Raw genomic sequence first — 26,384 nt, 5'->3', positions numbered from 1 at the left:
TTCATGATAACCATGGCATTTGGTTCATACATACTGTGGGGTTTTATTGTTTATTCTTGCCATATCACATAGGTCAGGAAATATACATTATGCATATACCAGCTTATATCATACCAGCATGTATCATACCAGCAACTGCAACATACTCATACCCATAGTCATCTTTACTTTCATTCACTCAGCAGCTGACACAACAGTCATCTCAACATGGCTAAGACAGTGAAGAGGAGGACATGGGTGAGGATACCTTAGATGTGGATGAACCAGTTAATGAAACAAGGACATAATGATTGCTCATAAAGCAGAAGCCTATGATTATGAGACATGATGACATTCTTAGAGGTGTCCACAGATACAGAATGCCAGATAAGGATATATCATTTGTATCATCAAATATATATACTCAACAACACAAATTTCTGTGACACCAATATTTTAGTGTATTTTTCAAACAAGTAAGTTTGGTTTTCAATATTGTAGTCACAAAAACGCAACTGCTACAGAAAAGCATGTATTCGATGCAAAAGCTGACTTTTATGCAAGCCCCATGTATTTCACTACCCAATAATGGGTATAAAAACATGGGCGTTAACGGGATTCCATATGCATTATTTAGCATCGTGCTGACAACAACCACTCTGAAAAACAACAAAATTACGCAATCATTCAACATTACGAAATGCTATGCCTTTCCGAAAATAAACGTCTGCGAGCCATTGGTAGGCTTGAAGCAGTATCGAGTCAACGTGATGTTGCATGACAATTTAACGTCCACAGAAACACCATTTGGTGTTTATGGCAACGTTGGCAACAGACGAATGCAGTCAGAAACCATCCTCGGAGTGGCAGGCCACGCTTAACCAATATACGACAAGACACTGGATTCGAACAACACACCTACGAAATCGATTCCAGCCAGCAACAGTGACTGCAAGAAGCATCCCTGGCCTTCGACTAATATCTTCACAAACCGTACGTCGTGGCCTCAGATGTGCAGGGGTTGTCGCCAGAAGACCAGCCAGACGTCCCATTTTGACAGGAAACCACCGTTAAGCACGTCTACAGTGGTGCAGACAGCGTCTACGCTGGACGGCCATGCAGTGGGGACAAGTTCTATTCACTGACGAGTCTCGTTTTCACCTCAGCGACAGCGATGGACAGATTCGAGTTTACCGATGTCGATGTGAACTTTACGTCAATCATTGTGTCATGGAAGAAGATCGGTTTCAGGGTGGCAGCGTTATGGTATGGGGAGGGATTACAGCAGGACAGAGAACCCGTTTGATAGTGGTAGAGGGAAATCTCAATGGACAGCGCTACCGCGACGAGATCATCGGCCCTGTTCTACCGTTTTTGCGTCGTCATGGTCCAAGCATTACCTTTCAACATGACAACGCCCGGTTTCATATTGCTCAGGATCCCCTTCAACAAAAAAACGTGAATGTCATCCCCTGTCCGGCTCGCTCCCCTGATCTCTCACCAATCGAGCACATGTGGGATAAGATGGATCGGTGTCAACCACGTGTTCCACAGACACTCCAGGAACTTCGAAACATGCTCCAGCAGATATTTACAGATATCTCACACGACTTTGTGCGACCCCTGGTCCATTCCATGAGACGAAGATGTGTTGCTTGCATCGGAACCACGCTATTGATTTGTAAATTGACATTTTGGCATGTTCATGTTTTTTTATGAAATCACACATTTTCTGAAGTCAGTATGGCAAATTAAACCATTTGAACACTTACGGGAGTCTTTTATCTGTTTCAAACCAAAACTGTTTCCGATTTGGTAAAAAAACATGTCACAGGAACGTTTGTTGTTCAGTATATATATCTAATAATAGATCTATATAATCTATATATACAACTGAATATACAGGTGTAATTTATAGAAAAAAATTATTCTGTTCCAGAAACTAGCAGTGATCAACTTCCTGAAACTAGACAAGAGGTAAGAGTTCCAATATAAGAATAAATAATTATTATAATTATATTACTGTACATAGCCTCTCACATATATAGTGTGAACATCATCGCATATTGTACAATGTCTTGAGTGTATACTCCTAGACATTTTCCTCTCGTGTTCCTGTGTATGAGTAGAATACTTAAAATAATCTTGAAAAATAGCATAACACAAACATCCTAGGAACTTGTATTATTACACTTATATCCCCACCAATGAGTGGCATAACATCTTTAAAATATATAATTTAGAGAATAATTTTATTTTCATTTGGCTTTTGCTATTTCGTAGGAAAACAATGTGTTCAGAATAGGCCAAGATAGCTATTTCACAGAAACTTTACTCTACTATTAAATATGTCACCACCTCACAAAGGTTATGATATGATAGACAATTAAATAATACATTTGGGAGTGATATCATGGTTAGAATTTAAACATGGCGATGGGCAGTAATTACAGATAATAAGCAACACGGCCATTTTTATAGGAATTGCATTCTTTCATTAGCGATCTGTAAAAGAAGAAGAAATTGTATTCCCCTCTAGTTCCGCATTACCACTTTTATGTGCTGCTATATTTAGCTACAAATGGTGGATATCGAGTCAGTAGCACTGTGTAAAAATGCTGATGATTCGCTACACACGTGTGTCGTACAAGGTTGACCTTGTTTTACTCGTTTTGATTGGATAATCGTGACCTCTGTCACACCGGGACTATTTTTTTCATTCATAAAAAAATCGCATGAGAGCGAGAAATATTTACAAACACTATATTAAACCAAACAAGATAGTTACACGCATGAAATTCGGTTTGCATTTTATTTCAGTTATGCATAGAGCTTCTACAGACATTATATATAATCGGGTTAATCCATTTACAATGTACGACTACCGATCAATAGATCGAGGGTCCCAATGAGCGTGACGCACCCGACTACTTTCGCAACTTGCAATCTAATTTTACGTAAAAGGATAAGCGTGGTGAAATGAAGTCAGTTTAAACTATCTTGTCAGATATCTATACTTACTTGGGATGATCTGGTTGCGCCATCAGTGTCCCCTCCGGGGCGTATTTTGTGTCACTGTTTCGGGAGTTGCGATTGCGATTGCACGACCAGATCACTCAAAGTGAACATTTCCGATACAAATCATTCGAAAATTCCGTAGAAGTGTGTCTGACTTCTGATTAAATGGCCCAAAATATCCAAAATGTAAAGAATAACATTTCCTATAAAACGTAAAACGCTGTGAGTAGATCACAGTTGTCTTTTCCTATTCCGGTGGTGACCTTGCCCATCGAACGTTCGAAGCTGTCAGTGACATGCAAGCAGACTTGAGATTGTTGTTTTTCACGTCTTCCGTATAGGGTCGTACAGTTAACATGAATGTCTTTGGCGAACACTCTGATTTCCCTCATCCAAAATGGTACGGACATGATATAAACTCAGCTGATAGATCAAGGATACCGAACCATTTTGATTGCACAGACGGGACTCTGGTTAATGCGTCTGCATAGAAATGTCAACAATGCCCATATTTGGGCCTATATCAATATTCATCCACAACCAGATTTTGTAACCGGTTTCAGTTTGGTCTGTCAACGAACGGAAGTTGTTAAGTATTTAAAATTAAATATATATTTAACGTGGGTAATAAATACATTACCAAAATCATTCTCGTTAGATGCCATTTTTACGTTAACTTTCAATGGTATCTAACGAGAATGAGTATAGAGTTCTCTATAGACTTCCAAGGGGATTTGGGATGTTGAAACATAGAGGTTTGTTGGAGAGATTAAACGTGACGTGTTTAGTGACATGGGTGTCAGGTCACGTGACACATCAGTATTCCCTTGATGCGGAGTCAAACATTTGGACTGAAATAGTGCAGTCCTCATCTCAACACACGTCTCCCATCTCAACACACGTCTTCCATCTCAACACACGTCTCCTATCACAACACACGTCTCCCAACTCAACACACGTCTCCCATCTCAACACACGTCTCCCATCTCAACACACGTCTCCCATCTCAACACACGTCTCCCATCTCAACAAACGTCTTCCATCTCAAAAGACGTCTGCCATCTCAACACAAGTCTCCCACCGCAACACACGTCTCCCATCTCAACACACGTCTCCCATCTCAACACACGTCTCCCATCTAAACACACGTCTCCCATCTCAACAAACGTCTCCCATCTCAACACACGTCTTCCATCTCAACACACGTCTTCCATCTCAACACACGTCTCCAAACTCAACACACGTCTTCCATCTCAACACACGTCTCACAACTCAACATACGTCTCCCATCTCAACACACGTCTCCCTTCTCAACACACGTCTCCCACCTCAACACACGTCTCCCATCTGAACACACGTCTCCCATCTCAACACACGTCTTCCATCTGAACACACGTCTCCCATCTCAACACACGTCTCCCATCTCAAAAAACATCTCCCATCTAAAACACACGTCTCCCATCTCAAAACTCGTCTCTCATCTTAAAACACGTCTGCCATCTCAACACACGTCTCCCATCTTAACACAAATCGACAATCTCAACACACGTCTCCCATCTCAAAACACGTCTTCCATCTTAACACACGTCTTCCATCTCAACATACGTCTCCCATCTAAAACACACGTCTCCCATCTCAACAACACTCGTCTCTCATCTTAAAACACGTCTGCCATCTCAAAACACGTCTCCAATCTCAACACACGTCTCCCATCTCAACACACGTCTCCCATCTCAACACACGTCTCCAATCTCAACACACGTCTCCCATCTCAACACACGTCTCCCATCTCAACACACGTCTCCCAACTCAACACACGTCTCCCATCTCAACACACGTCTTCCATCTCAACACACGTCTCCCATCTCAACACACGTCTCCCATCTCAACACTCTTTTCTCATCTCAAAACACGTCTGCCATCTCAACACACGTCTCCCATCTCAACACACGTCTTCCATCTCAACACACGTCTCCCATCTCAACACACGTCTCCCATCTCAACACAAGTCTCCCATCTAAACACACGTCTCCCATCTCAACACACGTCTCCCATCTCAACACACGTCTCCCATCTCAACACACGTCTTCCATCTCAACACACGTCTCCCATCTCAACACACGTCTCCCATCTCAACACACGTCTCCCATCTCAACACACGTCTCCCATCTCAACACAAGTCTCCCATCTCAACACACGTCTCCAAACTCAACACACGTCTCCCATCTCAACACACGTCTCCCATCTCAACACACGTCTCCCATCTCAACACACGTCTCCCATCTCAACACACGTCTCCCATCTCAACACTCTTTTCTCATATCAAAACACGTCTTTCATCTGGCCACGTGTTTGAGTGCTGATCATATTACTGTATTACATACTGGGTTTAATGTCGGTTATTGTACACTCGAATCCTGATATTGTACCATATCTTGTTCTCTATATACTGTGTTGTACCACAACTTGGCCTCTATATACCGTGGCGTACCATCACTTGTCCTCCATATACTGTGTTGTACCATCACTTTTCCTCTATATACTCATTTTGTACCATCACTTTTCCTCTATATACTGTGTAGTAAAATCACTTGTCCTCTATATACTGTGCTGTACCACCACTTGTCCTCTATATACTGTGTTGTATCATCACTTGTCCTCTATATACTTACAGTGTACCACCACTTGTCCTCCATATACTGTGTTGTACCATCACTTGTCCTCTATATACTTACAGTGTACCATTACTTGTCCTCTATATACTTACAGTGTACCATCACTTGTCCTATATATACTTACAGTGTACCATCACTTGTCCTCTATATACTGTGTTGTACCATCACTTGTCCTCTATATACTGTGTTGTACCATCACATGCCCTCCATATACTATGTTGTACCATCACTTGTCCTCTATATACTTAGAGTGTACCATCAAGGTCAAGTGATAGTACACTGTCAGTATATAGAGGACAAGTGATGGTACTACACAGCATATGGAGGAGAAGTGATGGTTCTACACAGTATATAGAGGACAAGTGATAGTACACTGTCAGTATATAGAGGACAAGTGATAGTACACTGTCAGTATATAGAGGACAAGTGATAGTACACTGTCAGTAGATAGAGGACAAGTGGTAGTACACTGTAAGTATATAGAGGACAAGTGATGGTACAACACAGTATATAGAGGACAAGTGATAGTACACTGCCAGTAGATAGAGGACAAGTGATAGTACACTGTAAGTATATAGAGGACAAGTGATGGTACAATGTAAGTATATAGAGGACAAGTGATGGTACACTGTCAGTAGATATAGGACAAGTGATGGTACAACGCAGTATATAGAGGACAAGTGATGGTACAACACAGTATATAGAGGACAAGTGATGGTACAACACGGTATATAGAGGACAAGTGATGGTACAACACAGTATATGGAGGAGAAGTGATGGTACTACACAGTATATAGAGGACAAGTGATGGTACACTGTCAGTAGATAGAGTTTAAGTGATAGTACACTGTCAGTATAGAGGACAAGTGATGGTACACTGTCAGTAGATAGAATTTAAGTGATAGTACACTGTCAGTATATAGAGGACAAGTGATGGTACACTGTCAGTAGATAGAGTTTAAGTGATAGTACACTGTCAGTATATAGAGGAGAAGTGATGGTACACTGTCAGTAGATAGAGTTTAAGTGATAGTACACTGTCAGTATATAGAGGACAAGTGATGGTACTACACAGTATATAGAGGACAAGTGGTGGTACACTGTCAGTATATAGAGGACAAGTGATGGTACTACACAGTATATAGAGGTCAAGTGATAGTACACTGTCAGTATATAGAGGACAAGTGATGGTACTACACAGTATATAGAGGACAAGTGATAGTACACTGTCAGTATATAGAGGACAAGTGATGGTACTACACAGTATATAGAGGACAAGTGATAGTACACTGTCAGTAGATAGAGGAAAAATGACGGTACTACACAGTATATAGAGGACTAGTGGTGGTACAGCACAGTATATAGAGGACAAGTGATGGTACTATACAGTATATAGAGGAGAAGTGATGGTACACTGTCAGTAGATAGAGGACAAGTGATGGTACTACACAGTATATAGAGGACAAGTGATGGTACTATACAGTATATGGTCATCGCAGACAGTTGGCGTAGATCATTGATCTTGTTCCTAGTCACTGGTTTGCCAGTTCCTGAATCGATTATTTCCAGACCGCCTTCTGTCGGACCCCAGAAAAGGGCTTTACACATTGTACCCATGTCGGGAATCAAACCAGCGTCTTCGGCGTGACGAGCGAACGCTTTAACCATTGGGATACCCGATCGCCCCGCGTTATTAGTCCGTCTGCCTCACTCATTCTTTTCCTATTGACACGTCATCTGGAAGCACAAGACACACACATATGGACTTGAAACTTAGCAAGACTGGTCCCAGTTACGGCGTTTCTAAGAAATCCAAGTCGACTTAAACGTGAACCTTAAGACAGCCATATTGAAATGTCCTTTGTGCCGATTACTGACCCGTTTCTGAATGTAGTGTGAAATCACGTACACCTATCATTCATTCTTTGAGGTATCATTTTGACTGCAAATAACTTACCACAATTTGACCTAAAAACGACGAATTTTCATAGTGTTGTTTTTAATGTGTTTCGCTGACCCTATTCAAACATGGGAACAGGTAGGCAGGTGGGGTGTGTGGGGTGTGTGTGTGGTGTGTGTGTGGTGTGTGGGGTGTGTGTGTGGGGAGGGGTGGGGGTGTTCAACATGAGGTGTGTACCTTCTTGTAGTCATACGTCGCGCATTAGAAGACAATGGAGTCGCTATTGACCTTGACCCCACGTGCGATACCGAAAATGTAAACAACGAGATCTCATTCCACAATAAGGTCGTGTTGATCGTGTCACTGAATGATGAACATCATGAACTTGATGATGAGGAGTTGGCCGGTACACTTCCCTCTGTTTGTGGAGGGGTGTGGGGTCACCTTTTGGTTAAAGCGCTCGCACGTCACGCCGAAAACTCGGGTTCTATTCATTGATTGAATATTGCTGAACGCCGCTTCAGCTTTTTCTCTATTCGCGGTGAGGTTTCGATTAATCATATGGTACAATTATGTGAAGAATTATGTGAATTATTGGTGTATCCCACCGCGAATGTGTATCAGCCAAGCTTGACAATTGTCCATTAATTGACCTACTTCTTGGTTCATGTAAGCATCGTCTGCTCCACAGGCGTCGTTCCCGCCCAATCGTCATTGCCCTGATAGCGGGAGCCCTCATCATTGGCCTCGGTCTGGCCTTTGGACCGGGATTTGGTCTGAGGTCCTTTCATCACGATGCGCCACAGCTAGTGGAGACGAGCACCAAGTCTCCCGTACAACAACCGCCCAAGTCGAAGAGAGGCTACTACAGATTTGCCTCTGTCACTTCTGATGCTAAAATATGCTCGGATATCGGAACGTAAGCGATTCTCAAACGACACTGGTTTTCTTCAATATCACATAGTTATGCTATAGGGATATACTGGATTACGAGTGTTTTGCTTTGTGTGTTTCTTTGTTGTTTAACGCTGCTGTCAGGATATAGGATGGATATCGTTGATAAGGGAGGGTCTGTTGAGGTAGGGGAGGGGGTGCTGTGGTCCGGGGAGGTAGGGGCATGGGGTGCTGTGGTCTAAAGAGGTAGAGGGTGGATGGCTGGTTCTGGGGAGGTAGGGGGTGGATGGCTGATTTTGGGGAGGTAGAGGGTGGATGGCTGGTTCTGGGGATGTAGGGGGTGGATGGCTGGTTCTGGGGAGGTAGAGGGTGGATGGCTGGTTCTGGGGAGGTAGAGGTAGATGGCTGGTTCTGGGGAGATAGAGCGTAGATGGCTGGTTCTGGGGAGGTAGAGGGTGGATGGCTGGTTCTGGGGAGGTAGGGGGTAGATGGCTGGTTCTGGGGAGATAGAGCGTAGATGGCTGGTTCTGGGGAGGTAGAGGGTGGATGGCTGGTTCTGGGGAGGTAGAGGGCGGACGGCTGGTTTTGGGGAGGTAGGGGTGGGGTTGCTGTGGTCTAAAGAGGTAGGGGAGTGGGTGGCTGGTTCTGTTGAGGTAGGGGAGTGGGTGGCTGGGTCTGGGGAGGTAGGGGTGGGGGTGCTTTGGTCTAGAGAGGTTGGAGGGTGGGGGTGGCTGGGATCTTGTATCGAGATATTTCAGCTCCTTCTACAAAACCAAATATATTTTTTAAACTATGAGCCTGTTTTTTTTAGAAAAACACCTTGCAACAAGCCCCACCGTTTCCCCTCCACCCTCCCCGGATTATCAAATGGTTACTGGAGTCATTTCTCCCAAATAAATGGATGTTTGCTCATTTACAGTTCGCTCCCCCCTTTGAAAGAGATGGAATAACTTTCGTTGATTCGTTGATAAGTTCAGTTTTCCACAATCAGAGGGAAAGTATTGTTGTAAGGTTGGATAGTTTCAGAGTGTTTCTGTCAACCAACCTATTCCTCATCTGTTGTCTCCAGCAAGATCCTGGCAGTGCATCGAGGGTCGGCCGTGGACGCCGCTATCGCCACCATGGTGTGTATAGGCGTCGTTCAACGGCAGAGCTGCGGCATCGGCGGGGGCTTTTTTATGACCTTCTACAACAGGTACGTCCGTTTATCTGTCTGTTCTTTCACTTCTCCGTCTGTGCGTCCTTCTGTCTTGTAGGTCAGTCCGTCTCTCTGATCGGCAACCTGGCGACATCACCGTCTTTGAGATTGCTCACAAACCGGGCTGTGTGCGGACCTGTATGACTGTCTGTATAACGGGACGTAACGGTAGCCTTGTGGTTAAAGTGTTTGCACATCGCCCAATAGACCCGGGTTCGATTCCGACGTTGCTACAAAGTGTGAAGTAGGTATAGATCGCTGACGATAATTTTACCTGAAAATCTAATGTGCTCACCACCAGGTCCACGAGAGCGGTTGAAGTCCTGGATGCCCGCGAGACGGCGCCACTTGTAGCCAACGAGAGTTTCTATATTGGGAAAGTCAAGGGAGCCTCTGTATTGGGTAAGGCACTCTCTCTCTCTCTCTCTCTCTCTCTCTCTCTCTCTCTCTCTCTCTCTCTCTCTCTCTCTCTCTCTCTCTCTCTCTCTCTCTCTCTCTCTCTCTCTGAATATCAAGAACAAATCATTCCCTGGCGGCCCAACATGGTGGTAGCAACCGCAGTGGTCGATGATGTAGAAGTGGCAGTTGCTGTAGCAGGCGACGGAGCCATTATGGAAGCTGTGTCAGTAGACGTTCCAAGACGTGTCACATGTAGTCGACAGCAGCAGATATCCAGGTTCGCAATCCAGAACTAGAGGGGAATGGTGGTGTCAGGTTGAATTGTTTCAAACTCTTTTTGTCCAGGGATGTAAACCTAATCAACATTCTGGCAGTGCATCGCGGGTCGGCCTTGGACGCCGCACAGCCTACGTAGAGTAATACACCGTTAACAACGATGTTTCTTTCCTAGGGGGGTTGGCGATCGGCGTTCCGGGGGACGTGATGGGACACTGGGAGGCTCACCAGAGGTTCGGCCGCGTGCCGTGGAGGGAGCTGCTCCAGCCAACCATTGACCTCTGCAGGAACGGCGTCCCCATCCTCGAGCCAGTCCATCGCGCCATCACGCTGTATGCAGAGGTCCTCAAGAATATGTCTTACACGTGAGTGTGCTGGTTGGGAAAACATGTCTAACACGTGAGTGAGCTGGTTGGGAAAACATGTCTTACACGTGAGTGTGCTGGTTGGGAAAACATGTCTAACATGTTAGTGTGCTGGTTGGGAAAACATGTCTTACACGTGAGTGTGCTGGTTGGGAAAACATGTCTTACATATGAGTGTGCTGGTTGGGAAAACATGTCTAACACGTTAGTGTGCTGGTTGGGAAAACATGTCTAACATGTTAGTGTGCTGGTTGGGAAAACATGTCTAACATGTTAGTGTGCTGGTTGGGAAAACATGACATGTCTTACACGTGAGTGAGCTGGTTGGGAAAACATGTCTAACACGTTAGTGTGCTGGTTGGGAAAACATGACATGTCTAACACGTGAGTGTGCTGGTTGGGAAAACATGTCTAACATGTTAGTGTGCTGGTTGGGAAAACATGTCTAACACGTTAGTGTGCTGGTTGGGAAAACATGACATGTCTTACACGTGAGTGTGCTGGTTGGGAAAACATGTCTAACACGTTAGTGTGCTGGTTGGGAAAACATGACATGTCTAACACGTGAGTGTGCTGGTTGGGAAAACATGTCTAACATGTTAGTGTGCTGGTTGGGAAAACATGTCTAACACGTTAGTGTGCTGGTTGGGAAAACATGACATGTCTTACACGTGAGTGTGCTGGTTGGGAAAACATGTCTAACACGTTAGTGTGCTGGTTGGGAAAACATGACATGTCTAACACGTGAGTGTGCTGGTTGGGAAAACATGTCTTACAATTGAGTGTGCTGGTTGGGAAAACATGTCTAACATGTTAGTGTGCTGGTTGGGAAAACATGTCTTACACGTGAGTGTACAAGGTGGGAGAACATATCTTACACGTGAGTGTGCTGGTTGGGAAAACATGTCTAACATATTAGTGTGCTGGTTGGGAAAACATGTCTAACATGTGAGTGGGCTGGTTGGGAAAACATGTTTTACACGTGAGTGTACAAGGTGGGAGAACATATCTTACACGTGATTGTACAAGGTGGGAGAACATATCTTACACGTGAATATGCGAAGGTGGGAGAAATGTAATACGCATGAGTGTGCAGGGTGGGAGAACATATCTTACACGTGAATGTGTAAGGTAGGAGAACATATCTTACACGTGAATGTGTAAGGTAGAAGAACATATCTTACACGTGAGTGTGCAGGGTGGGAGAACATATCTTACACGTGATTGGGCAAGGTAGAAGAACATAGTTTACACGTGAGTGTACAAGGGGGGAGAATTGTAATACACGTGAGTGTACAAGGTAGGGGAACATTTCTTAGATGTGAGGGTGCAAGGTAGGGGAACATATCTTTCACGTGAGTGTGCAAGGTGGGAGAACATTTCCTGCACGTGTGTGTGTGCAAGATGGGAGAACTTATCTTACACATGTGTGTGCAAGCACGTGTCTTTGAGCTGTTTAAGCACACTTTGGCCGCTCTGGGCCTGGTGGACCTGTTGTTGAAGTAGGGAGTATAACGTAGCGCCGGGTTTGGTCAACGTTCTGTGTGTCCCTCAGGATGTACTTCGACAACGTGACGGGCGAGGCTGTGAAGGTTGGGGACAGGGTGAAGTACCACGCTCTCGCGGACACCCTGGAGAGGATTGCGGAGAAGGGGGCACCTGTCTACTACAACGGCTCCCTGACTGACGACATCGTGGCAGACATCAGCGAGCACGGTAACATTTTCGTGTCGAGTGAGTGAGTGAGTGGATGGGGGAGTTGAGTTAAGGAGTGAGTGAGTGTGTGACGGAGTGAGTGCGTGACGGAGTGAGTGCGTGACGGAGTGAGTGTGTGACGGAGTGAGTGTGTGACGGAGTGAGTGTGTGACGGAGTGAGTGCGTGACGGAGTGAGTGCGTGACGGAGTGAAGTGCGTGACGGAGTGAGTGCGTGACGGAGTGAGTGCGTGACGGAGTGAGTGCGTGACGGAGTGAATGCTAACAAAGAAATGATTGTATACGAATTCTATCATGTATCTTTTTACGAGATTTCTTTCCGAATGACCAGGTTACGTTGATAGATGTTTGAGGCTAACGATCTACCAGTAACATATAATGGCCATTATCAAACTTCCAAATCCCTTGAAAAACATTTCTAATTACCATAAATCAAAAGAAAATCGTTGACACATCACATCAACCTGTCAAAGTAATTACCTCTTAAAGCATCACATCAACCTGTCAACGCATCATATCAACCTGTCAACGCATCACATCAAACTGTCAATGCATCATATCAACCTGTCAAGGCATCACATCAACCTGTAAACGCATCACATCAACCTGTCAACGCATTATATAAACCTGTCAACGTATCACATAAACCTGTCAACGCATCACATCAACCTGTCAACGCATCACATCAACCTGTCAACGCATCACATCAACCTGTCAACGTATCACATCAACCTGTCAAAGCATCACATCAACCTGTCAACGTATCACATCAACCTGTCAAAGCATCACATCAACCTGTTAACGCATCACATCAACCTGTCAACGTATCACATCAACCTGTCAAAGTATCACATCAACCTGTCAACGCATCACATCAACCTGTCAACGTATCACATCAACCTGTCAAAGCATCACATCAACCTGTTAACGCATCACATCAACCTGTCAACGTATCACATCAACCTGTCAAAGTATCACATCAACCTGTCAACGCATCACATCAACCTGTCAACGTATCACATCAACCTGTCAAAGCATCACATCAACCTGTTAACGCATCACATCAACCTGTCAACGTATCACATCAACCTGTCAAAGTATCACATCAACCTGCGTTTCACATCAACCTGTCAAAGCATCACATCAACCTGTTTACGTATCACATCAATCTGTCAACGCGTCAGTAATGAAATACGACCATAAGTTAACTTTAGGTGAGCACAACCAATAAATGAAAGAAAGGAAGGCTGCGCGGATGGATGGATGGGTTGACGGACGGATGAATGGATGGTTTGACGGACGGACGGACGGATAGATGAACGGATGGGTGTACGGACGGACGGATAGATGAAGGGATGGATGGATGGGTGGACGGACGGACGGACGGATGAATGGATGGGTGTACGGACGGACGGACGGACGAATGGATGGTTTGACGGACGGACGGACGGACGGATGAATGGATGGTTTGACGGGCGGACGGATAGATGAACGGATGGAAGGCTGGTGTATATCTGTTTCGTTCCCTCAGACGGGGTCATCACTCGGGAGGACCTGAACCTCTACACGGCCACGTGGAGGACGCCCGTCAACGTCACCCTCAGGGACAACCTCACCGTCCACTCCATGCCACCTACCGGCGGCGGGGCGGTGTTCGAGTACATGATCAATATCCTGGATGGTAAGCGACCCCATATATCAAGGATATGCTACCCTGCAGCCCGCAACAAGTCGCCGACATGAAACATTACTTTGTGTTTTCCTGTTTCCTTAGGGGCGCTGGTGCTACAATCTCGGCTACAGATAGTTACTCCCCTTAGTCGTGCCAGAATTCATTTTATTATCAGATTTCAGATTATCCTTGATTATTTTATTTTGGTTCGTCTGCACCATACTCGACCAGTTAATCTGAATCGCTTCGCCTTTCCTCCCACATGAAACAGACACGCAGTGATGTAACTGACATCATGTTCAAAACGGTGTGAAACCCAGTATAAGATGTCTTGTTGCTAGGTTACGGCTTCACGCCCGACAGTCTGTCGACCAATGAGAAGAGCGTATTGACGTATCACCGGGTCGTGGAAGCCATGAAATTTGCCTACGCCAAGAGGACGGATCTGGGGGACGAGGACTTTGTCGACGTGGCAGAGGTGAGAGGTCATGTGTGACAGAGTTGAGAGGTCATGTTTAACAGAGGTGAAAGGTCATGAGTGGTTGTATGCCTTGGGTAAAAAGGTGATCTGTGTGACGTCACATACTCTGCTGAAGCTACTTTGTATTATTAGGGGGGCTTGCATGTTATCGGAAAATAATAATTTGTCCTCAAAATTTCTTGAAAAAAAAATCATGCTTTAGACAGTTAAAAAACAAAATTGCTTGTCACAAAAAGTAAGGGCGGTCGGGTAGCCTAGTGGTTAGAGCGTTCAATCATCACGCCGAAGACCTGGGTTCGATTCCCGACATGGGTACAATGTGTGAAGCCCATTTCTGGTGTCCCCCGCCGTGATATTGCTGGAATATTGCTAGAAGCGGCGTAAAACCATACTCACTCACTCACTCAGGCACAAAATTAACATTGTCGCAAGGGTGTTTTCTAAAAAAGAAATCAGGGTCACTCTTTAAATAAGAAATATCTGGTTCAAAATCCCAGCCCTCATCCACAGTCGGAATACCAAATGGTCACTCCGGTCCCCGCTATCTCCCATCTCACCACTCCACCCATGTTATTATTAATTATCATAATTTGCGCTTACTGTGAGGGTTTGTTTCTCTTTTACTGTCCATCTTGGCTTTATGAATGTATCCTTAAATGGATGAACGATTCCGGCACTCCTTCAATGGAGGAACTATACTGGAGCTCCTTAAATGGAGGTACGACTCCGGAACTCCTTCAATGGGGGATCTATTTCGGAACTCCTTAAATGGAGGAACGACTCGGGAGCTCCTTAAATGGAGGAACGACTCCGGAGTTCCTTAAATGGAGGAACGACTCCGGAGTTCCTTAAATGGAGGAACGACTCCGGAGTTCCTGAAATGGAGGAACGATTCCGGAACTCCTTAAATGGAGGAACGACCCCGGAACACCTTAAATGGAAGAATTATCCCGGAACTCCTTCAATGGAGGAACTATTCCGGAACTCCTTAAATGGAGGAACTATTCCGAACGACGTTAAATGTGAACTCACTCATTCGCTCACACAGCTGGTTAGAAATATGACGTCGCGTGACTTTGGCGACTACATCCGAGGCAGTATCACGGACAGCGTCACGCACGACACCGACTATTACGGGGCGACGTTCTACGACCAGATAAAGACGGGGACGTCCAACGCCTGCATCATCGACGCCGAGGGCAACGCTGTTACCATAACGGCCACGATAAATACATCGTGAGTACCTTAGTGTTAGAATCCAAAGGGTTTCAGAACTTAGAAAAAGCAGGAACTGTTACTTTGTTAGATTGCCCGGTCAATAACATTAGCCAGCAATATTACCCAATTGAATTGTAAGACACAGGTTTTACAGACAGCCTTTCCATATGTGTCTAATCTTTGACCGGGAAAGAGTCACAAATCATTTTCACGTGAATCGAACCTGCAACCTCTAATATAGCATTGTAACCAACTACTTTCCCACTGTGCCACCGGGGCAGTTGATAAAGGGGTGTTCAATCTTACATGTCATGACTTCGGTTGTATACATGCTGCACCTGTCCTTTCTCTGGCACGCTTTTCATCGAATTCGTCTTACACCTTGACAAACTCTATTCTTTCAGTATAAAGTATCCCGTTAGTAGTAAGATTACCACTTGGCCGAACTATTACGTCACCCATCACCCTGTACATCTGCCTCATTAAAAAGTGATTTATCAAACTACCACATGCTGATTTGGTTATCTTTTAATCTTCACTAATCCATAAACATGCCACCCCAGTAGTTTTAAACAGCGCCACTACGTATCTTATTACAATAGTTTACCACCCGCAACAAATTGGTATATACCCATGTACATAAACCCATCAGCGGTTTTTGATTTAGCATCTGTTAACAGAAGGGTTTACCATGTCAGTGTCATTCTCCAAACACATGCGGTAATTATGTACTTACATCTGGGCCCACCATGTCCAGTCTCGCACAGGTTAACGGTGCACACGACTAATATAATTACCTGACACCTTTCATTTCCTCTCCTCTGCTCAGTGTCAGAGGGTATTTAACTGGAGAAATAGCAGTGTCGCATCAGACATATCAACAAATCACACCTGTCTGGCTCTATTCATATCATTTAACCATGCAAAACATGTTACTAAGTAAATGGTAAATCCAGCAACATTACGTGCACATTTCGTAACGTGTCAGAAAAGCAAATAAGAAACCGCAACACATCACATCCAGAAGGTATAAAAGGTTTTGCTTCCACGTTTTGTTTTTCTTCCTGCAACGTGTTTTGCATCAACATGTATACGTGCACAGATAGCATGCCGGCAGGTACGGATTTCAATAGCTCTATGTCCTCCTACCAAACAAGGTTCAGGTCTTTTAAGCGCTGGCAATACAGCTTCAGCAGAAGTCTCATCAATTAGCTAGTGCAGAGTTCTACTATAGCGGTACCTGACAAAGTCATCTGCTTTGCGTGCCACATTAAACTTAAGGATTGGGCACGCGGTGACGAGCCATTAAACGAGCATAGCCAGTGGTCTCCGAGCTGCATGTTTCTTGAAATGACTGGGCATGGGAGCACCCAGTTCACAGCCTCAATACACAACTGCGCATGACAGTGTGCTGTGGATATTCCTATATAAGTCACTACCATGCCGCAAACGGCTGCAGTTATACACCTATCAAACAACCAGTGTTTCTGAAATCTGCTTTCCAGTCAACAGTTAAAATATATATCCTAAGCAGGGTGTATATACCCTGGTGCTACCTCAGGCCACACCTACTCAATACACCCATTGCTATTCAAATCTCCGCCCACCCAAATACCTACTCTGCATACCTACCAATAAACACCTTTGTCGCCAAACCTACTTTCCCATGTACACTTACATTGTACACAGGTAATAATATTCTAAAAAACAATAAAATATACCTTGCTCTCACAGCCTTCAACCTCGTATGCCCAACATGATCATGATGTTGCTAATGATCCTGATGATGATGATGATGATGATGATGATGACAATACCATTCTCCCACCGTCACTACAAGCTGCGTTTTTGAATATCATCAACGATCCCGCTATAGAGCAGGAATTATTAGCCATACCTATGCAGGTAGGAGAAACTGCACATCGTGAAATCAGAACGCAGTGTGAAGATACTTTACAGCATATTCTGCAAGGTAATGTGGATGTTGTGGAGGAAGTGACGGACAGCCAGGTGAAAGATGAGTTGATGGACATAGCTAATGTGTTTTTGAACCGCAGCTGCAATTCGGCAGTTCAGCATGGAGGGGCCGGCGATGGTGTGGGCGCGCATAGTACAGCTGCCTACACACTCGAACCACAGGATTCCGTGGTTAGCAAAATATTTAAAACAGCTACTCATCGTTTCTCCCTATGTTTTCACACGGACAATATTCCTCTGCAAAACCCACAGCAGGCGTTAGCAGCAGTGTTTGATGATGTCTTACAGCGCGTGAGAGAGCATGTTGGTAAGTTACATAAAAACCTCCGTCTCTCCCTCCCACTCCATCACAGTGTTGTCAGCACATACTATTAATATTACAGTAACCTTCATATGTCAAACACGTGTATAATCAGCTCACATATGTAATACGCCATGCATTCATACCATTGCACACTGTCCTATTGCAGACATTTGTTTCTTTACAGGTGGTCATGACGGGGACAGATTAGGCTTACACATACAGCATCCTGCTCTGGATGCCCTAATACACCTACCCTTCAACAGGCTAGAGGCAGTAAATGTTTATTCCATTCTTGCTGCTATGGATAAAGTGAGCCAGTCCAAGAGGGACTTTCAACCTGATGGCCGTATGGATATGAACATTCTTCACGTGGCGAACCCGGACCGGGTCGGGTTCGGCTGTGGTCGGCTGACCGCCAAAAAAGCTGTAACACTGGACAACTTCTTGCTCAAGAAAAGGTCTATTGTTCAAGTAAGAAATAACGACGACCTCTGCTTTTCCCGAGCTATCGTCACCGGTCTACATGATATAGGTAGACCGTCTGGTGACGATCCGGAGCACTTACACCTAGAGTGGGAAAGAACTACAGCAAAGAAAAGTGCTGTCTGCAAAGACAACATGCAATAGATTTACATATAAGGCTGGAATACCCAGGGGACCTTGTCAAGGACGCGAGACATGGGATGCATTTCAAAGGTTTGGGAAATCTGCCTTTCTTGTAAGAGCTGGTTTCCTACAACACCGCTATGACAGACACCTGACCCCTTCTATACCGGGAACAATGTCAGCATGTGGTAGCACACACACACGTGTCGCATGCCTGGCCACATACAATGCGAGCGCGAAAGAGCCCCATGGCTGCGCAGCTAGTGGTGATTATGCACGCTTGTGTAGACATTGTCATGAAACATTAAACCCTGATCACCGATGCTACATGACCCCTCTGGGCGAGGCTAAAGCATCCTTTAATCAGGTGCCTGATGTGTTTTATGACTTTGAGAGTATGGTTGGCCCTCAGCGTGAGCACATGCCTAACCTGTGTGTTTTACAGTTGGGGTGTGGCGCGTGCATCTCAAACAGTGAACAGGTTCTCTGTCAGGGGTGTATGTCCTTGGCGTTCTCATGCGCTCGCACCCCAACATGGCTCCAGAGAAATTATCTTTGCAGGGCCCCAACACCCTCACAGACACAGCCGAGTGGTTTATTCAACTTGCAAGTAGCCGCTTCATGGAAAGCGACGGGGAGGAGGGTATGAAAGCTAGGAAATCAAGGAATGCTGGTGATGTCATCGCAATAGCCCACAACGCTATAGGGTACGACTTCTCTTGAAAGCCATATATCCCCGTATAATCCCCCCCCCCCTCCCACACACACACACACACACAAATTATAACGGCAGAATGCAGATGGGTAGTGTAGTATTCAAAGATTCCTTGAATTTCATATCTATGCCGTTGAAACATTTCCATAAAACATTTGCCTTACATGAGGTTGCCAAGGGTTATTTTCCACACCTGTTTTCAACAGTTGAAAATCAGTATCATGTGGGTAAAACACTGCCGAGCAAGGATTTCTACGACGCAGATGGTATCTGTGCTGCTGAAAAAGCACTTTTCCTTAAATGGTATGAGGAAAATACGAATCAAAGCTTTAATTATCAGAGCGAGCTTCTCAGGTATTGTCAAGTGATGTTGACATCCTCAGGCAGAGGTGTGGGAAATTCCGAGAAATGTTTACCGAGGTCAATGGTGTGGATCCCCTTATGCAATGTGTCACTCTCCCAAATGCATGCATGACAGTGTTCCTAGCAAATTTCCTGAAGGAACGTCAAATTGATATTCTACACCGCAGGGGTATCACCCTGATAGGAATCAATCAACTGTGGCTTTACAGTGGTTGTCATGGCTACAGCACAGCAATCCTAGCATGCGTTTGCGCCACGCTCTGGGAGGGGAATTGAAGCTTAAATGCGGCAGTCACAATTTCGCTGTTGACGGGTATGATATGCACAATCATGTTGTTTATTCATTCTTGGGCTGCTATTTTCACGGTTGCCGTAAATGTTTTTCCGGCAGTAAGGGCGTTCTAATTTCTCATTAGGTACAACGCCCAGGGAACGTCATGACTGGACAATGTATCGGCTGAATTTCATACGCCAACATCCGCATGTTCGAGACGTTGTTGCTCTGTGGGAGTGCGATTTTAAGAAAATGCAGAAAACTGATGCAAAGTTCGGGGAGTTTGTCAAAAACATGGGGCGGCAAAGCGGCGGAGCTGATGATGCAGGTTCCTTCACACCTCCTCTCGACCCTAGAAACGGGTTTTGTGGAGGTCGGACAAATGGTGTGTCTTTACACAGAAAGTGTGCCGAAGGGGAAAAAGTCAAATATGTTGATGTATGTTCTCTATACCCGTACATATGCAAGTATGGACGTTTCCCAACAGGCCACCCCACGGTGCTGTATGCACCCCCCATAGAGCAGCTGTTTGACACCCATGGCATCATACAGTGCAGGGCTCTTCCACCAGGTGACTTGTACCATCCGGTATTACCCGGTATTACCCGGTATTACCCGGTATTACCATACCACACAAATGGTAAGCTGTACTTCCCCGTGTGCCGGACGTGTGCTGATACAGGCTATAGTGCTGGCCCTTGTCCCCATGACGACGATCAGCGGAGTTGGACATCAACATATGCTACGTCGAACTACATCATGCTGTTCGAGACTGTGGCTACAGGGTATTGAAAATATATGATGCCTGGCATTTTGATAGTTTTGAGCAATTTGACCCGCACACAGCTCAAAGGGGCTTGTTTACAAGGTATGTAGATGCTTTCTTTAAAATGAAGCAGGAATCTTCAGGCTATCTCGTGCACTGCGATACAGAGCAAAAAAAGCAGCAGTATGTACACGAAGTATTCAGGAAGGAGGGTGTCATGCTTGACGCCTCTCAAATTGCACCCAATCCAGGAAAAAGAGCCATCAGCAAGTCCCTTCTAAATAATTTGTGGGGAAAGTTATCTCAGCGCAATAACATGGACACGAACGTGTTTGTTTCAGACCTTCCGGAGTTCTACAATATTCTCCGGAATGCTGACATAGAGGTGAAAGACATCAGTTTAATAAACGAGGATGTGCTGCTCATCACCTATGCTACCACAAACCAGTCTGTCAAACCCCACGGTGCCAGCAATGTTGCCATTGCAAGCTGGGTGACAGCTCAGGCCCGATTAAAACTGTACAGTGGTATACAACCTTTGGGGGGCCGGTGCCTGTACTTTGATACAGATAGCATAATATATGTGCACAAAGAGGGTGAACCCTGCCCAACCATCGGCGATTCAGTGGGGGAATGGACAGACGAGATAGAGGAGGGCAACTGGATTGACGAATTTACCACATGTGGGCCGAAGAATTATGCTTACAAGCTCCACCATGCAGATAAAAAAGGTGTACGCACTATTTGTAAAATAAGAGGCTTCACGCTTAACGTACGCGCTAATAAAGAAGTGAATCTAGAAAAAATGGTAGAGATTGTTAACCACCCTGCCCGTAATGTCATATCTGTACCTGTGCCATACCCCCACAAAATTAATAGAAGTGGTCTGAAGCGTGGGTGTGGGATAATCTCCAGTGTGAATCAAGGGCCTACATTGTTCAGGATTCTCTTCAACAAAACAACGTGAATGTCATTCCCTGGCCGGCTCGCTCCCGTGATCTCTCACCAACCGAGCACACGTGGGATGAGATGGATTGGCACCTTCGACGTCAACCACGTGTTCCACAGACACTCCAGGAACTTCAAAACATGCTCCAGCAGATATGGACAGATATCCCACCGGACTTTGTGCGACGCCTGGTCCATTCCATGTGTTTCTTGCATCGTAACAAGAGGTGGACACACACGCTATTGATTTGTAAATTGACATTTTGGCATGTTCATGTTGTTCAATGCAATCATGCATTTTCTGAAGTCAGTATGGCAAATTAAACCATTTGTACACTTACAGGAGTCTTTTATCTGTTGCAAACTGAAATTGTTTGAGACTTGGTGAAAAACATAACTTTGCATTAAATCTTATTCAATGTCACAGGAACTTTTGTTGTTCAGTATCGTAGGCAAAAATGGGATAATCCTTGGTGACTTTGATGCCCACAGTCCTTTATGGGAAGATTGGAAAGATTCGTGCAAATACGACAAAATCGTAGAGAAATGGGTTGAAGACGACTATCTCATAACTGTAAACAACGTCAGCCCTACACGTTACACGCAACACATTGAGATCAACTGACCTCACACCGACACCGACAATCTCGCCGTACGACCCGTGAAGATTCCGGGGTAGAATAGATCTTCAGCAACCCATTCCTGCTGTAAAAGGGGACTATGCTTGTCGTACAAGGCGACTAACTGGACAGGGTGGTCAGGCTCACTGACTTGGTCGATCCCAATTGGGTGGATCGATGATGTCAATCACTGGATTGTTTGGCCTATACTCGATTATTTTACAGACCGCCGTCATATAGCTGGAATGTTGCTGAGTGCGGTGTTAAACAACAAACAAACAAACAAACAGATGACCTTAAGTGCGAAATCAGACAGTATTCATTTGGTTTTGTATTTTAACTGTATTTTGTAATTTCACGCAGTTTTGGTTCCAAAATTCGCGGACGTAGAACTGGGATTACCTTCAATAATGAAATGGACGACTTCTCAACACCAGGCATCATCAATCAGCACGGCGTCCGTGCCTCTGAAGCCAACTTCATCAAACCCAGGAAACGCCCCCAGTCCTCTATATGCCCGTCAATCATCGTCAACCAGACTTCCGGTGATGTTGTCATGACGATAGGCGCTTCCGGTGGAACCAGAATCACCACATCAGTGGCTTTAGTTAGTATAAACAATTGAACTTAATCCTCGCAGACAAACAACAGCATTAAATCAACGCCAAATGTTGAAGGTATTTATATCATTGTTTACACGGGCAGGTGAACTAAATCCATACAAAATGTTGAAAATATTTCTATAATTTTACATACAAACAAATTTTTATAACTGTTTGCATAAACAATGGAACGAAATCCACACAAAACGTTTAAGGTATTTTTATAATTGTATGTACTAACAATTGAACGAAATCCACGCCAAATGTTGAAAGTATTTTTATAACTGTTTGCATAAACAATTGAACGAAATCCACACAAGATGTTGAAGGTATTTTTAAGGAATTATTATGGGTGTGAACACAGACAGTTGTTAAACATATTTTTATTGTTAGACGCACTTCATAGTCTAGACGTTCTCACGGTGACACTAATCAACTTTGAACCTTTTTTGGTCGACATTTCGCGGGACGGTGTGTATGTATTCAGGATGTCCTCTGGTATTAAACATGTTCATATTTATCTACGATAGGTATTTCCAATACGAATGGCAGCCTGATTGATGTTTTGACGTTTCAACTATATGTGGTAAAATGTTCAGATACAAGTAAATACTATGAATTATATATGTATTTGAATAACATAATTATAGATTTTTCTAAATGCCTGTATACAAAGTGTAAATCTGGCGCCGTAGTAATAAGTGTGCCTGGCGCAATGAAATGCACAATTAACCCTAACTCTTGGACAGTTAGAACACATCACAGGTTATCTAAATTCCTATCTCGGAGTTCAAAGTTCAATACTCTTTATCCAGCCCGGCGGACATCCTCACGCAAAATCAAACATGGCCGAACATTCTGTCTCAGTTCCTGTCAGATATCACTAAAAGAGTCTGTTTGCTTGTCTCGCCGCCAGGTGGCGATGTTTGCCTTGAGGATGGGGGTGCCGATAGCAGATGCAGTTGATCACAAGCGTCTACATCACCAGTTATTGCCGAAGCAAATACGTATTGAGAGAGGTTTTTCTCAGGTAAATAGGTCAATTGCCGCAAAGTTGGGCAACTTTGCTTGTCAGTGTTACGTCTCTGAGATATCAGACCGTTTTAGTTTGCTGTCCTCCCAGGGCCAGGATTATAAGAAATGTCGGACAAGTCCATTTTACCAACAGGTTGGTTAGATTTGGCATTTCCCGCATATTCTCACAATCCTCTATAACTGTATTTTTTCACCTAATACCGATTGTCATATCTCTCCCACCTTTGGATGCGATCATTCGGCAATTGCGTTTTTCTGCGTAGCCCAAATACATCTGTAGGGGACAACTTACCGGTCACTTCCCCCTCAAAAATAACGTCGTCCAATGTGTGACGTCATTTCATGATAAAACACTGCAGTGTTTTATTGTACGATAGACAACTCCCAACTCGTGCATTTCTTAAATAGACCATGCTTCGATCTTCATTGTTCTTTGCGATTTATCGCGTAGCTATCTTATATAAATACGTTTGACCTTGTCTAGATGTTCCTAACCCTTCTATAGTAAAGAACACAGTCCTGCTATTTGGTTTAACATGTTAGGTTTAAACCGTGAACGTTCATGAATTAGCTACCCATTATTTGTGCTGTTGTTTTATGTAAGGAAAATATATCTGACTAATACATTATATACCTGCCTTCTTTCAGGATGTCATAGACGGGTTAAAGGCCAAAGGTCATGAAATAGACATAGACATGGACCCGGCTGCGTCAGTAGTGTCGGCGATCCACGTGACCGGGGGACTGCTTCATGCCGTCGCCGACGTCAGGAAAGGGGGAGAACCAGCAGGGTATTAACGGCATCGTCATTGGAAACGTGCATGTTGGCGACATCGCTGTTGGAGACATTCATGTTGGCGACATCGCCATTGAGACGTTCATATTGGTGACATCGTCATTTGGACGTGCGTGTTGGTGACGTCGTTGTTGGAGACGTGCATGTTGGTGACATCGTTGTTAGAGACGTGCATGTTGGCGGCATCGTTGTTGGAGACGTGCATTTTGGCGGCATCGCTGTTGGAGACGTCCATGTTGGCGGCATCGTTGTTGGATACGTGTATGCTGGTGACATCGTTTTTGGAGACGTGCATGTTGGTGACATCGTTGTTTGAGACGTGCATGTTGGTGACATCGTTGTTGGAGACGTGCATGTTGGTGACATTCATCCACAGTTTTACTCCGCGACTATTAATGCCGATCCATCACTATAAAACAGCAAACCACAGAGTAAATTATTAAATCGAAAATAATGTCCATCTCATGGTTTCAACAGTCTTTTGACTTCTCTTAATCATTTACATCTTCGCGTATCACAGTGAACATCGAATCGATAGTTTTGTATTTTGTCAATTCATCTATTCTAGACCAGTTTACCAAAATCACGGGACACTAGTCCCGATTAATCAGCTACTTGATTGTACGAGGACAAGTATAACCTCTCAGTATGACTGCATCTTCAGATGTTCAATTGTATCTGCGCCAAAACATTTGTTAATTAAAGGGTATACCCTTTAGTGCCAATTTATCTCACACGACAGTGAAACTTTTGAACTGGAAATATGTCTGTGGTTAAATTCATATACATCTATGTCAAGACGTTATAAAGTATTTCACATTGGTGTATCTGTTCCTTGTGTCTGTGTTATATATTCCGGGTCAGGTCCCCAGTTTCCAGTGCTTCTCACATGAGACTGAACCGATGGTAGGCTGTGTGATTCTGTGATGCAGCTGTTTGCGGTTTATCGTGTCCCAGTGCTTCTCAGATAAGACTGAACCGATGGTAGGCTGTGTGATTCTGTGATACAGCTGTTTGCGGGTTATCGTGTCCCAGTGCTTCTCAGATAAGACTGTACTGATGGTAGGCTGTGTGATTCTGTGATACAGCTGTTTGCGGGTTATCGTGTCCGAGTGCTTCTCAGATAAGATTGTACTGATGGTAGGCTGTGTGATTCTGTGATACAGCTGTTTGCGGGTTATCGTGTCTCAATGCTTCTCAGATAAGACTGATCCGATGGTAGGCTGTGTGATTCTGTGATACAGCTGTTTGCGGGTTATCGTGTCCCAGTGCTTCTCAGATAAGATTGTACTGATGGTAGGCTGTGTGATTCTGTGATACAGCTGTTTGCGGGTTATCGTGTCTCAATGCTTCTCAGATAAGACTGATCCGATGGTAGGCTGTGTAATTCTGTGATACAGCTGTTTGCGGGTTATCGTGTCTCAATGCTTCTCAGATAAGACTGATCCGATGGTAGGCTGTGTGATTCTGTGATACAGCTGTTTGCGGGTTATCGTGTCTCAATGCTTCTCAAATAAGACTGTACTGATGGTAGGCTGTGTGATTCTGTGATACAGCTGTTTGCGGGTTATCGTGTCCCAGTGCTTCTC

General features: G+C 44.6%; 1 protein-coding gene across 1 annotated transcript; it reads left to right on the top strand.

Moving 5' to 3' along the window:
* Nucleotides 1–207: 207 nt before the first annotated feature.
* LOC139456001 (glutathione hydrolase 1 proenzyme-like) lies at nt 208–24,797 on the top strand. Its single transcript, XM_071237521.1, has 13 exons — nt 208–237; nt 1,919–1,956; nt 8,264–8,491; nt 9,536–9,661; nt 9,966–10,066; nt 10,515–10,704; nt 12,260–12,420; nt 13,950–14,099; nt 14,432–14,568; nt 15,620–15,807; nt 22,726–22,969; nt 23,881–23,994; nt 24,648–24,797. The coding sequence occupies exons 1-13, from the start codon at nt 208–210 to the stop codon at nt 24,795–24,797; spliced, it is 1,857 nt and encodes a 618-aa protein (XP_071093622.1).
* Nucleotides 24,798–26,384: the final 1,587 nt, after the last annotated feature.

Source organism: Haliotis cracherodii, unplaced genomic scaffold, assembly GCF_022045235.1.
Source record: "Haliotis cracherodii isolate W230 unplaced genomic scaffold, xgHalCrac1.p SCAF_11, whole genome shotgun sequence".
NCBI classification, from domain to species: domain Eukaryota; kingdom Metazoa; phylum Mollusca; class Gastropoda; order Lepetellida; family Haliotidae; genus Haliotis; species Haliotis cracherodii.
Note: the sequence above shows the minus strand (reverse complement) of the source record. Positions and strands in the feature narration are given on the sequence as shown.

Coding starts and splice junctions, on each gene's coding strand:
- LOC139456001 (XM_071237521.1), top strand. CDS start 208: ATGGCTAAGACAGTGAAGAGGAGGACATGG. Junction 1,957..8,263: donor TTCCTGAAACTAGACAAGAG/GTAAGAGTTCCA, acceptor TCTGCTCCACAG/GCGTCGTTCCCGCCCAATCG. Junction 8,492..9,535: donor ATATGCTCGGATATCGGAAC/GTAAGCGATTCT, acceptor TGTTGTCTCCAG/CAAGATCCTGGCAGTGCATC.